The 11,086-nt window shown below is 45.5% G+C and overlaps 1 protein-coding gene across 2 annotated transcripts; it reads left to right on the forward strand.

The window, feature by feature from the left end:
* The first annotated feature begins 332 nt into the window (after window positions 1-332).
* LOC104252655 (tubulin alpha-8 chain) lies at window positions 333-10,786 on the forward strand. Of its 2 annotated transcripts, none has more exons than XM_059831101.1 (5): window positions 333-384; window positions 4,672-4,894; window positions 7,935-8,083; window positions 9,462-10,142; window positions 10,392-10,786. In XM_059831101.1, exons 1-5 carry the CDS (start codon window positions 382-384, stop codon window positions 10,683-10,685), a joined length of 1,350 nt encoding a protein of 449 aa, XP_059687084.1. In that variant the 5' UTR covers window positions 333-381; the 3' UTR covers window positions 10,686-10,786. The 2 variants fall into 2 exon arrangements, with proteins under 2 accessions (XP_059687084.1, XP_059687085.1); XM_059831102.1 differs by lacking the exon at window positions 333-384 and adding an exon at window positions 728-762.
* The last annotated feature ends 300 nt before the right edge of the window (window positions 10,787-11,086 follow it).

Genomic DNA, 11,086 nt, shown 5'->3' on the forward strand with positions numbered 1-11,086 from the left:
GAGGGAGGTGCTGGCCTCCGTTGGCGGGAAGACTAAGCCCCGCCTCCTCTCCGCCTCTGGTTACGAATCAACCTATAGCTAGCGGAGGAAGGTGAAATTCATACCTGCGATCCAATGGTGCACAGCGAGGTGCAGTCCACGCGGCCGCCGCTCGGCTCCGATTGGGAGAGCGGACGGTCTCGACGCGCAGACACCCAATAGCGCCGCGAGGAGGTTACGCCTCCGAGCGAGGCATAGCCAATGAACAAGGCGCGGGGAGCCAACAGCACCGCCCCCTCTCCCTATATAAGGTGGGCCCGGGAAGGGCGGCCGCTTTTGAGGTGCTGCCCAGACCCGTTGCGCGTCTGACGCTCCCAGCGCTGCCCGACGCCGGCCCGAGCCATGGTGAGTGGGGCGGCCGGGTGAGGAGGGCTCCCGTCCCAGGAGGGGACTCCCGGCGCCGCTCCGCACGCTGAAGCGGGGGGGCGGGGCGGCCCCGCCCGTGCGCGGTGAGAAACGCGGGTCCGCCCCGGCCCGCGGAGTCCGCGGCGGGGGAGGGAGGGAAGGAGGGGCCGTCGGGACGGGGCCGCGCCGGACCGTGGTCGCCGGCGGGCCCCGAGCCGCCCCGATGGGCCTTCGCGGTGCCGCCTCCCGCTGCGCGGCCTCGTCCCAAAATGGTGGCGGCTCCTCCGAGAACATGGCGGCCCGCGGCGGGGCGGCTCTGCCCGGTGGCGGCGGGACCCTCAGCCCCCGGTCGGCTCTGAGGCGGTGGCTCTCTCAGAGGTGACTCCTGCCCGGGCCCTCCGCAGCAGCGGGGAGCCGTGGCCCGGCCTGGGGCGGCCTCTCCCCCCCGGGCGCAGTCAGCCCCGGGCGCCCGCGTCGCCCTGGGCCCCAGGAGCGGGACGTGGCGGGGCGTCCGGCCCGCACACCGCGGTGACGGGGGGGTGGGCTGTGGGGCGCTTTTGCGGGTACCTGTTGAATATAAAAATGGGGGAAAAAAACGTCCTTGGGGTGTGTGGGACCTGGGGTGGCAGAGGAGGCTGTGGCATCGGGCGTTCCTGGAGGTGCAGCTTGCGGCTTCTCTCCCGGTCTCTGCCCCCGCCGGAGTCGAGGGTCAGCCGTGGTGTGGAGAGGTCAGGGAGTGGCTGATGGGGAGATTTCCTGAAGGCCTTGGTGAGACTGTCTGGGTGATAAAGCTGAAGTGGAGTGACCTTGTGAGTTAGGAGTCAGCCTTGAAGGGATATCTGAAAGGTGATAAAGGGATGGGACATCATAAAGAGGGCAGAGATAAGCTGTTGAGCTGTGCAGCACAACAGGTGGGAGCTGTCAGTTGGACAAGTGTAAGGTCCTTCTCCATGCAGGTGTTTGTCTTGTAGATCTCTTTGAAAAGAGATTGTGGATGTCAGAAGGTTACATGGATTTAAAAAATGTACCAGACTGCTTTTGTAGTGTTGCAAATGCATAGGAAATGTTTGTTGAACTGAAAAGAGTTAGAATTTAGGAGAATATTGGAGGGGTTGTGTTGATGTCCCTATCTTGTTCTTACCCTTCCATGGGGGGCTGTTTATGGTCATATTTTTTAAATTAAACCAAGTCAAGAGTGTGAATGCAGTCTCTCTACAAAGGATATAGTTTCCCTTGAATGTCATCCTAGGGAAACCATGTTCCTCATTACAGTATGTTGTTGAGCTTGGTCTGAGCTGGTACAGCCATTCTTTTGAAAAGTGGCTTTCCACCAGCTTCACCCAAATGAAGCTGTACCTGAAATACTGTGCTGGAGAGTACAAGGGACCTAGAGCATGAGCCACCAGTACAGTTGGAGAGAGCTGGGCTTCTTCAGCCTGGCAGAGTACAGCAAGGGGCCATCTAGGAGCAGTCTACAACTGCTGAAAGGGAAGTTACAGAAGACAAGCTGGTGCTCTTGAGCTGGAGCACATCATATAGCAAAAGGAGACAGAGGTAATAGAGGCTGGAGAGGTTCAGGCTGGGCTAGAAAAAGTCTCTGGGAGTTTTCACTGAAACTGGTTCTATGCTCATAAGTAGTGTATGTAAGTGGGGAAGAACATTTAGTGTTAATTACTTAAGGATTCTTTGTCCTGACTTGTGGCTTGAATACAGCACTTAACAGTACTGTCTGTAGTACATACTTAAACCTTATTAACTATGAAACTTCCATCAGTGATGTGTAAAGGCCCAGAGGTGTAATGAGTGTGACAGTTGTCTCATGCCTGTCTTAACAACTTGGAGATTATATTTTTCAAGGCTCAGATTTTGTTCTGTTCTTTTAGTATTCTTGGGTACTGTAAGGCTGCTGCTGTGAAAAGGCTATGCAGAGCAAAATAGGCAGAGTCTCTTAGTGTCTAACAAAGATCTGTGTGTTTCATTAGACACATACTGCTTAAAAGTACTTGGTAGAATTGCAGGAAAGCAGTTGAAAGAAACCTCTCAAAGCAAGGCTAACAGTAGCACCAGGCCAGGTTTTTGTGACTGACTTTGTCCTGCCAAGTTTTGCAAACCTCTAAGGATGGAGATCCCTTCCTGCCTCTCTGGTGATCTGTTCCAGGGCTGCACCACTCTGGTGGGGAAGGCTTTCCTAAGATCCAGCTTGGATCTCCCAGCATCCTCCTAACATCTGCCCTGAACCCTCCTGTGGAGCAGAGGGAAGGCTTCTTGGTGTGCTGGCCACGTGTCTCCTTTTGTAGCCTGGCACATTGTTTGCCTTATTGAGGATGAGAATGCCCTGTTGAACATTCAGGATGGTTTCTGGTAACCCCCAGGATCTTTTCAGCAGGGCTGCTTCTCAGTTAATTGCTTCTTTGTACTGATGTAGGGAGTTACTCTGCCCCAAGTGCTGGACTTTGTACTTTGTCAAAGTCAACATGCCATGTGTTTAACATGGCACCTGTAGGATCCAGTCTGTGGCCTTGTTACCCAAGTTGTACTTTCAAAGACTTAAATTTTCTCTTTGGAACATGAATGATTGTTGTTGCTTTGTGTAGTTTGAAGTAGTAGTCCTAGTTCATTTGATGTTGGAAAGCTCATACCTGGTCTGACATCTTCCATATGTTCACCTTGTTTGGGCATGCTAGTCCCTACACACTGCCTTTCAATCACCAGCTGTTCAGGAGCTTCACTAGCAAAGTTTAGATCACTGATAGGACCTCAGTACAAGTGAGGATCCAGATTGAAGTGTCGGTGTATCTCTACTTTTTCCCCCTCACTGTAGGAAAGAGCTGCAGCCTGTCTTGCTTTCCTGAGAGGATGAGGTGACCTAATTCATTGCCACAGCCTGGCTTCTTTGTGACAGTGCAACCTTGTTGGGCTGCATGCTGAAGCTGCGTTTTCTGGCACCCTTTTTACAGTGTGTAGGTTGGCTGTCGTCTATCATTGCAGAACCTTGCCAAGGCCAGTGCTTTGGCCTGGAGAGCAATGGAGTAATGGCCTTGGAGAGGAAGTAGTGTGGCAGCAGCTTTGAGTAAGGCTTGTTGCAGAGGATGTGGATTGCTCTCCTGCAATCTGTGTATCTGAATACACAGCTTAGATGGATGGGGAGCTGAAAAACAACAGTTCTCAGCTGTTCAGTGCTGTCATTGAGAACAGGTGATGGGGTTTTTTTGGTGAATACAAATGTTAATTTCTTGGTGTTCCTATGGAAATGGAAAGGACTGTGCTTCTGCTTTCCTGCATTGACTATTGATGTGGACTAGGCAGTTTCAGGTCTTGCTTATCCTGAAATTTCAGGGGGCAAATGAATTGTACCATGCAGTCATAGGGTCTGAACATAGTTAAATGTGACTGTTATTCAAAGCTGTCCTATATACAGGCTATTCTAGAATATCTTTACCTCTGTCACTCAAAACTAGAAGTTAAATATAAAACGCCACAGATGGATCAGGAGTTTGGAGATGGTTCTATTGTGGTTTGGCTTTTAATATTCAAAACCCTATGCTGAAATATTAAGGAAGCTGGCTTTATGCTCTGGACATTAAAGGCAACTTGGGAATCCATAAATTGGTATGAATAGATCCTTTTGCTGACATGAACTATTTTCTACATAGCTTAAATGAGGTAGAGTTTTGTTAAGGAGTTTAGTACCTTGCATACAGCAGTGTCATGTGAGGCCTGATGTTCCATATTTATGAAGTGATACTAAGGGTTTAGTTAAGCAAAGATTTTCTTGCAGAATGGCAAAGTTCCCTAAAGTGGTCAGGAGACTATTTTTTGATTTTAATTTATATTAAACAAAATGGCCCCAGATCTTGCAGAAGGTTTTGCTCCCTGTGGTGACTGTGCTTATGTGGCTCCTGGGGGTGAAGTTTTTCTGGCCAGTGATAGGTGTAGTCATCAGTTTTTCTAAATAGTCAGTGTTTGTTATGAAGAGAGGAGTTGGCTGAAGGATTTGGAAGAGTTGGTCAAACTCTTCCTGTCTGGTTGATGATAGGAGCAACAAGGAAGAATGAGTTTGTAAAAATGACAATGCCCAAAAGGGTCTTTCTAGGTGGAGGTGGCTGATGACTGAAAGAGGCTTTTATGTTCTGTTGTATTTTGTGCCAAATGCTGCTAACACCAAGACAATAAGGCCAATGTTTTAATAGCTTTGCAGTATGGGAGTTCAAGCTGTGTGTGCTGAATGTTTTCTAAACAAGAAAACTGCTGTTTCTGCTGAGTGATCCCATTTTTTTCTCCACACAGCGTGAGTGCATCTCAGTCCATGTTGGTCAAGCGGGTGTGCAGATCGGCAATGCATGCTGGGAGCTCTACTGCCTGGAGCATGGCATCCAGCCCAATGGTACCATGCCAAGCGATAAAACCATCGGTGGAGGTGACGATTCCTTTAACACATTCTTCAGTGAGACCGGTGCAGGAAAACATGTCCCTCGTGCTGTGTTTGTGGACCTTGAACCAGCGGTAATAGGTAAATACAGTGACCTGTGCAAGGGACTGTAGAACATGCTGTAGGATTTGATTTAACTTACATATTTTTTGACTAACGGATCCATTTCTCTAGTCCTGCAAAATGCTTTGGGGCTTTGAATTTTACTATGTGAAGCTTGCCTACATCTTCCTAGTGATGAAGATGGCTTTATGTTCATTGAGTCTGGCAAATGTGCACTCTGGAGCTCTAAAGAATTTAAATATTATCTTCTGCCAGCCTGTGGAATTAAATGGGTCTTCTGAATATGCCTCATGCTAAACATAGGAACTATGCTATGCAAGGAACTGGTTATAACCTCTTGAAACAATATGGCATAATCTGTGCAGCAGTCAATAGGAACCTTTTTAAGAGATGTGATATGTCTCATTAAGCAGACTTCTTTTTGAACATTGGAATGATTCCTGGGCTTTCCCCAAACTATCTTGGCTCTGTAGCTTGAATAGTGCTTGCAGAAATGAGTCTCAATTGCTAGCCTTAATTCAGGGACTTCCAAACATGTACTTCAACTTCCTGCTGCCTTATCTTTCAATAACAATCCACTCTTATCCTGAAAATCAGTTGTATCCCAAGCTCTGGAAACACTGGCTCTTAGTGTTCAGATGTGATCCCATGCATCAGCCACTGACCAATCCCACATTCTGTGGCATTAGCTACACTGCCAGCCCAGTGTGAGCTCCCCAGTTTCACCAGACCCTTGTTCCTTGTGTCATGAATCTTAATTTTGCTCTCAGCAATGTGTGTGCCTGAAGTAATTCTACTGGAGCTGGTTTTGTGGCTGTCTTGCCTTAAGTAGTGATTTGGGGCTCTCATAAAAGAGTAGGTCTGTGTTGCCTGTGCTTGTGCAGTTGGTGTTTATCTTTCTGCAATACATAGAGTTGGGAAGAGGAGATGAGTCAACAGACTTTGGCTACTCCTATATATCCAAACTGTGGGTCTCCTGTAACACTTCAAACCATTTTCTGTGGCTAATACAGTAGAATGAACTTCTATGGGAGAGCAGAAGGCTGTTGGGCAGGTCAAGGGTGGGAGTGCTGGACTGATAACTTTGAAATGAGCCAAAGCACCCTTGGCTGTCCACTAATATCCCTGGCAGCTGTTGCAGGTCTGGCTTTCTGTTTTCTTGAGCCCTGTTGCTTCCTCTGCTGCTGGCCAGGTGGTGGCTCTCAGCAACCAGAAAAAGCTGAGAAATGAGGTGAGGGAGAGCAGGTGGCAAAGCTCTCATCTTGCCTCTGGGGGTGAGTAGCTGGTGAGTCTGGGGACAAATGGTAAAAGGTAGTGTTCCAGCACTTTTTAATGATGCAAGGGTAGTATGGGGAGATGGTCAGAAGGCTGTCTTATGAAATACTTCGTAATACTAAAAGTTAGGGGTTTGTGTTAAAGGTTACATCATGTGCTTTTCTGGGGGTTAGCTTTATTCCTGCCCTGCTTGCTTGAAAATTATTGATCCAGTTTCCTGGGCAGGGCTAGCATGACTCTTTGTATTCACGCAGCATGTCCCTCTGCACTATGTTTATGAAAAAATCTATTGTGCATACAACAGCTCTGTGGCTGCCACACATGTACACCAGGGTTTTCTGGAGCCTCCAGATCAGTGCTTCTCTTAGTGAAAGCAGCAGGATGGCTGTACATGTACACTGGGCTTGTGGATGTGGTGGTAAAATACCATCAAACTTTCCACCAAAAATAGAGCACTAGTATGTCTGGGAATTCAACACAAGCGTCTTTAAAAATCTATCCCAGGTAGACTTAAAATCATGAAAGATAGCATGTCCAGGGGAAAGCTTGGTTTAGCTGTCCCTTAAACTCTTTATTCCAGCACACTTTCATAGTCCAGTGACTCATCCTCAACTCTTCAAGTTTTGCTACTTCCCCAGGACTATCTTGACTATGTTGCCTCTACTGGTATCTTTTTCTTAGGTTCTATATTTTTCCCTCTTACCCATATTTCTTCTTTAACTTGGAGTGGTAATGCAGAAAGTCTTAGGAACATATGTATTTTGAATGGTGGACTTCTCCAAATTGTTTTTATTTTGGTGCAGCTTGGAAATACTTTAGAGTATTGGATTGCAAACTGCAGTGGTAGTTGTTCAGTCTAAATTGGTTTAAATAGTAACTGTGTTTTTAAATCTTGAATACTGCTTATCTTTGTCTTGCTCACTCTTTTTCAGATTAAAAAGAACATATGTGAACAGGCAGCTTCATCTGTAGTTAATGAAGTGCTTTGCTTTCCACCTGATTTTAATTAAAGGATGCAATACTGCATTAGCATACAACTCAAGAATGGCTTGAGCTAAACCAGAGACAGAGCTATGATGAGTGTCTTTGTACCTTTGTGGTAGGACAGAGCTTTAGCCTGCTAGATGTAAGTGCATATTTCTGATAACTAGTGGAGATAATAACTCTAAACCATTCTCCAAATCTGTGGCTGGTGGGGGATGCTGCGTGTTCATTTGCACGGTTTTTTACAGCCATTCGTGCTGGAGCTTACAGCTCAGTATTTGAATAACTGACTATCTCTACAAAAGCATCTCCTGTTCCTTTTGAACATTATTCTCTACCCTTGGCAGAAAGTACAATTAAGGGAAAGAAGGGGACAAGCAAGCAGTGTAGGCTCTGAGTGCCCACAGCTGCAGAAGCAATGAGGCAACATCCTGGAGGGCTTGGAAAATAAGGGAGAAAAGCAGTATTTCAGATGCTGATCAGTGAAGTGAGCCTTAAGTTGTCTTAAACTGTAGAAGAAGGATTCTGCTGCTACAGTCCACTTTTAAATTGCTCTGGCAGGTCAAAAATTCAAACTTATGTGTAAAATGGGACAGTTTCTTAAGCAGTAACCATTTTTCTTAGGTATTCAACATTTAGACTGTATTAAGTATTGTGTCACCTACTGAGAGGTAGAAATCAAGCTGCTTTTATCTGTAAGGGTTTAGATACCTTATTCTGGACACCCTCAGAAGTTTGAAAAACCTGGTCTATGTAGAAAACTAACTACTTCTAATTAATATTCATCTTTTCTCCCCAGATGAAGTTAGGAATGGGACATACAAGCAACTCTTTCATCCTGAACAACTGATATCTGGTAAAGAAGATGCTGCAAATAACTATGCTCGAGGTCATTACACAGTTGGGAAAGAGATAATTGATCTAGTTCTAGAGCGTATCAGGAAACTGGTAAGACTTCCCTTCACTGAAGGCTCTTAAACATCTTTTTCTATCCTGTTTTACAGGATTTGGAAATTAGGGTATCAAAAATACATAGGCCTGAAGTTGTGCTTTAATTTATTAATTTAATAATAGTAGGAGAATCTGTGGACTTAGTCTGCATCTGTTTTTGTTCTTAGCCAGCTGAGAATGGTTGGATTATTCCTGTCAGATATGACTTTCAAGTAGCCTAAAATGTTGATAAGGCACCCAAAACTTTATAGTTTCGTGTTCAACTTCAGGAAGCTGGGGCTAAGAATTTTGATTTGCCTACTCCTGCTGGAACAGGATTGGTCTCTGGCTGGGGCTCTTGTAAGGAAGTTTAAGTAGGAGTGTTTGCTTCTGTGGTTTAGACTTTTGTTTACATTTCCTGCTGTTATAATTTGTGAATTAATCTTATGGTAATAACAGTAAAAAAGGAATAAGTATCAGTAAGTTGGGATGTTTCAGGCTCCTTAGTACTTTGATCATGTGATAAATTTATGAAGATGTCAGCTTAGAAGGTTAGAGTTCCCTTTTTAGGGCTGATAAGCATGTGGTGTTACCAAATCTGTGTCACAAAGGTAAGGAATTCTCATTGCACAAAATCCAGGGTATGCCTCTGGTTCTTTAATATGGAATGCCAAATAAGTCTTACTGAAAAGTACACCTTTTGCAGATCAAAACTGGTGTTACTCTCACACTTGGCTGCCACTGTCCCTAAAGCTAAGATAAGTTTGCAGCAGGCTGTACTTTGACCTGAAAAACGTGCTTGTAATTTCTTGTTACGAGCTGTTGGAAGTCCCTGTCAGTCCTGGGAATCAAGCTGAGCATCATGGGGTGCTTCTTTCTGAGGACAAGGCAGTCTAATTTCTTCATCTGAGGAGACTAAACTGGAATGGCAGTGTAATACATTTTGACAGCTCACTTCCCTGAACTGAGTTACGTGCTTGTGACTCTTAGAGGGTTACAGCAATAGTTCTGGGATAGGGGATTGCTCTGTTCTTGCACAGGTAGAGAATGTCAAATCAGTATAAGGGATAGACAGTCTGTAGTTCTTTGAATATTCTTGCTTTTCTTGGTCACTGTTAATGGCCTTGGCCTGAGAATTGGGGGTAGGGGAAGTTTTGAGGTAGTAATTTGAAGTGGAGAGGTCACCCTCCAATACATAGGGAGCTTAAAATAGCCAAGAATGCAATGTTTTTTATGGGGCAGTTCCTTGGTTATTGATGAATGAATCAAATGCAATATTATTTCATGAAGCTTGAACAGCTGGTTTGTGTCAGAATTCAGAGTTGTCTGTCTTGAGCTTGTTTTGGGATTCTTTATGTCTACGCAACTGCTTTAACACATGTATTTTCTCTTTCAGTCTGATCAGTGCACTGGCTTGCAGGGTTTCCTGATTTTCCACAGCTTTGGGGGAGGCACTGGCTCAGGTTTCACTTCTCTGCTGATGGAGCGCCTGTCAGTTGACTATGGGAAAAAATCAAAATTGGAATTTGCCATCTACCCTGCACCGCAGGTCTCGACAGCTGTTGTTGAGCCGTACAACTCCATCCTGACTACCCACACCACTCTGGAGCATTCCGACTGTGCCTTTATGGTTGACAATGAGGCCATCTATGACATTTGCCGTAGGAATCTGGACATTGAACGCCCGACCTACACCAATCTCAATCGCCTCATTGGTCAGATAGTATCTTCCATTACTGCTTCCCTCAGATTCGATGGTGCCTTAAACGTGGATCTCACTGAATTTCAAACTAACTTGGTGCCTTACCCTCGTATCCACTTCCCGTTGGTAACATATTCCCCAATTATTTCGGCAGAGAAAGCCTATCATGAGCAACTCTCTGTGTCAGAGATAACCAATGCTTGCTTTGAGCCATCCAACCAGATGGTGAAGTGTGACCCTCGCCATGGCAAGTACATGGCCTGTTGTATGCTGTACCGTGGGGATGTTGTCCCCAAGGATGTCAACGCTGCTATTGCTGCTATCAAAACCAAGCGCACAATCCAGTTTGTGGACTGGTGCCCTACTGGTTTTAAGGCAAGTTTCAGTTACATCGTGATTTTTTTTAACAGGCTTCTCATTCACTGTCATGGGCTTATGAAGTGTATTTTCTCATTAAGGTGTTCTGTAGGTACTTGATTTGTATTTTGAGAAACAGACTTAAGTTCTTATACAGAGCTGTTTTCTCAGGAGTGAAACATTTTATTCAACTGCTGTCTGACTTCTTAATTACAGTCACTGCCAAACGCTACAAGAAACTCATGGTGTCTTCTGCTTTTCATGTAGGTGGGCATCAATTACCAGCCACCGACAGTGGTTCCTGGTGGTGACCTAGCCAAAGTCCAGCGGGCAGTGTGCATGCTGAGCAACACTACAGCCATTGCTGAGGCGTGGGCTCGTCTAGACCACAAGTTTGATCTGATGTATGCCAAACGTGCCTTTGTTCACTGGTATGTTGGAGAAGGGATGGAGGAGGGGGAGTTCTCAGAGGCTCGGGAAGATTTGGCTGCACTTGAGAAAGATTATGAAGAAGTGGGCACAGACTCGATGGATGGAGAAGATGAAGGTGAAGAATACTAAATACAACAAAAGTGAATTGCAAGTCTTTGCCATTTTACTGCCTCTTCAGTAGCGGTGTAAATCGTGTTAAATAATTGGAATAAACTTCTTTACTCAAGACATTTGGTAGTGTCCAAACACTATGTACTTTCATTAACTATGTGCAAGTAGTCAGTAGTCCAGGAGACAGAATTTCTTTCTGAGAAAGATAGCTGAATAAAATAATCATGCTGTAGTTAGATGAGTTCTTGTCCTTAAGGCATTGCTATTTGAAGAGCTAATAGTGCATATTCCCCCAGAATACAAGACTAGAATGTCCTTGAGCTTTTGCTGGAAGATTAGTTAGCTATGTTTTTTCAAGGTTCTAAAGCTGGTGTCGCAAGAGGCAACAGGAACTAACCTTGTATTACCCTTAAAAGATG

The sequence above is a fragment of the Gavia stellata genome, chromosome 30 (assembly GCF_030936135.1).
Source record: "Gavia stellata isolate bGavSte3 chromosome 30, bGavSte3.hap2, whole genome shotgun sequence".
NCBI lineage: Eukaryota > Metazoa > Chordata > Aves > Gaviiformes > Gaviidae > Gavia > Gavia stellata.

What these genes read in the sequence shown, in the direction of transcription:
- LOC104252655 (XM_059831101.1), top strand. An exon ending in CCTTGAACCAGCGGTAATAG is followed by an intron (nt 4,895 to 7,934) that starts GTAAATACAGTG and finishes TTTTCTCCCCAG; the next exon opens with ATGAAGTTAGGAATGGGACA. An exon ending in GGTGCCCTACTGGTTTTAAG is followed by an intron (nt 10,143 to 10,391) that starts GCAAGTTTCAGT and finishes CTTTTCATGTAG; the next exon opens with GTGGGCATCAATTACCAGCC.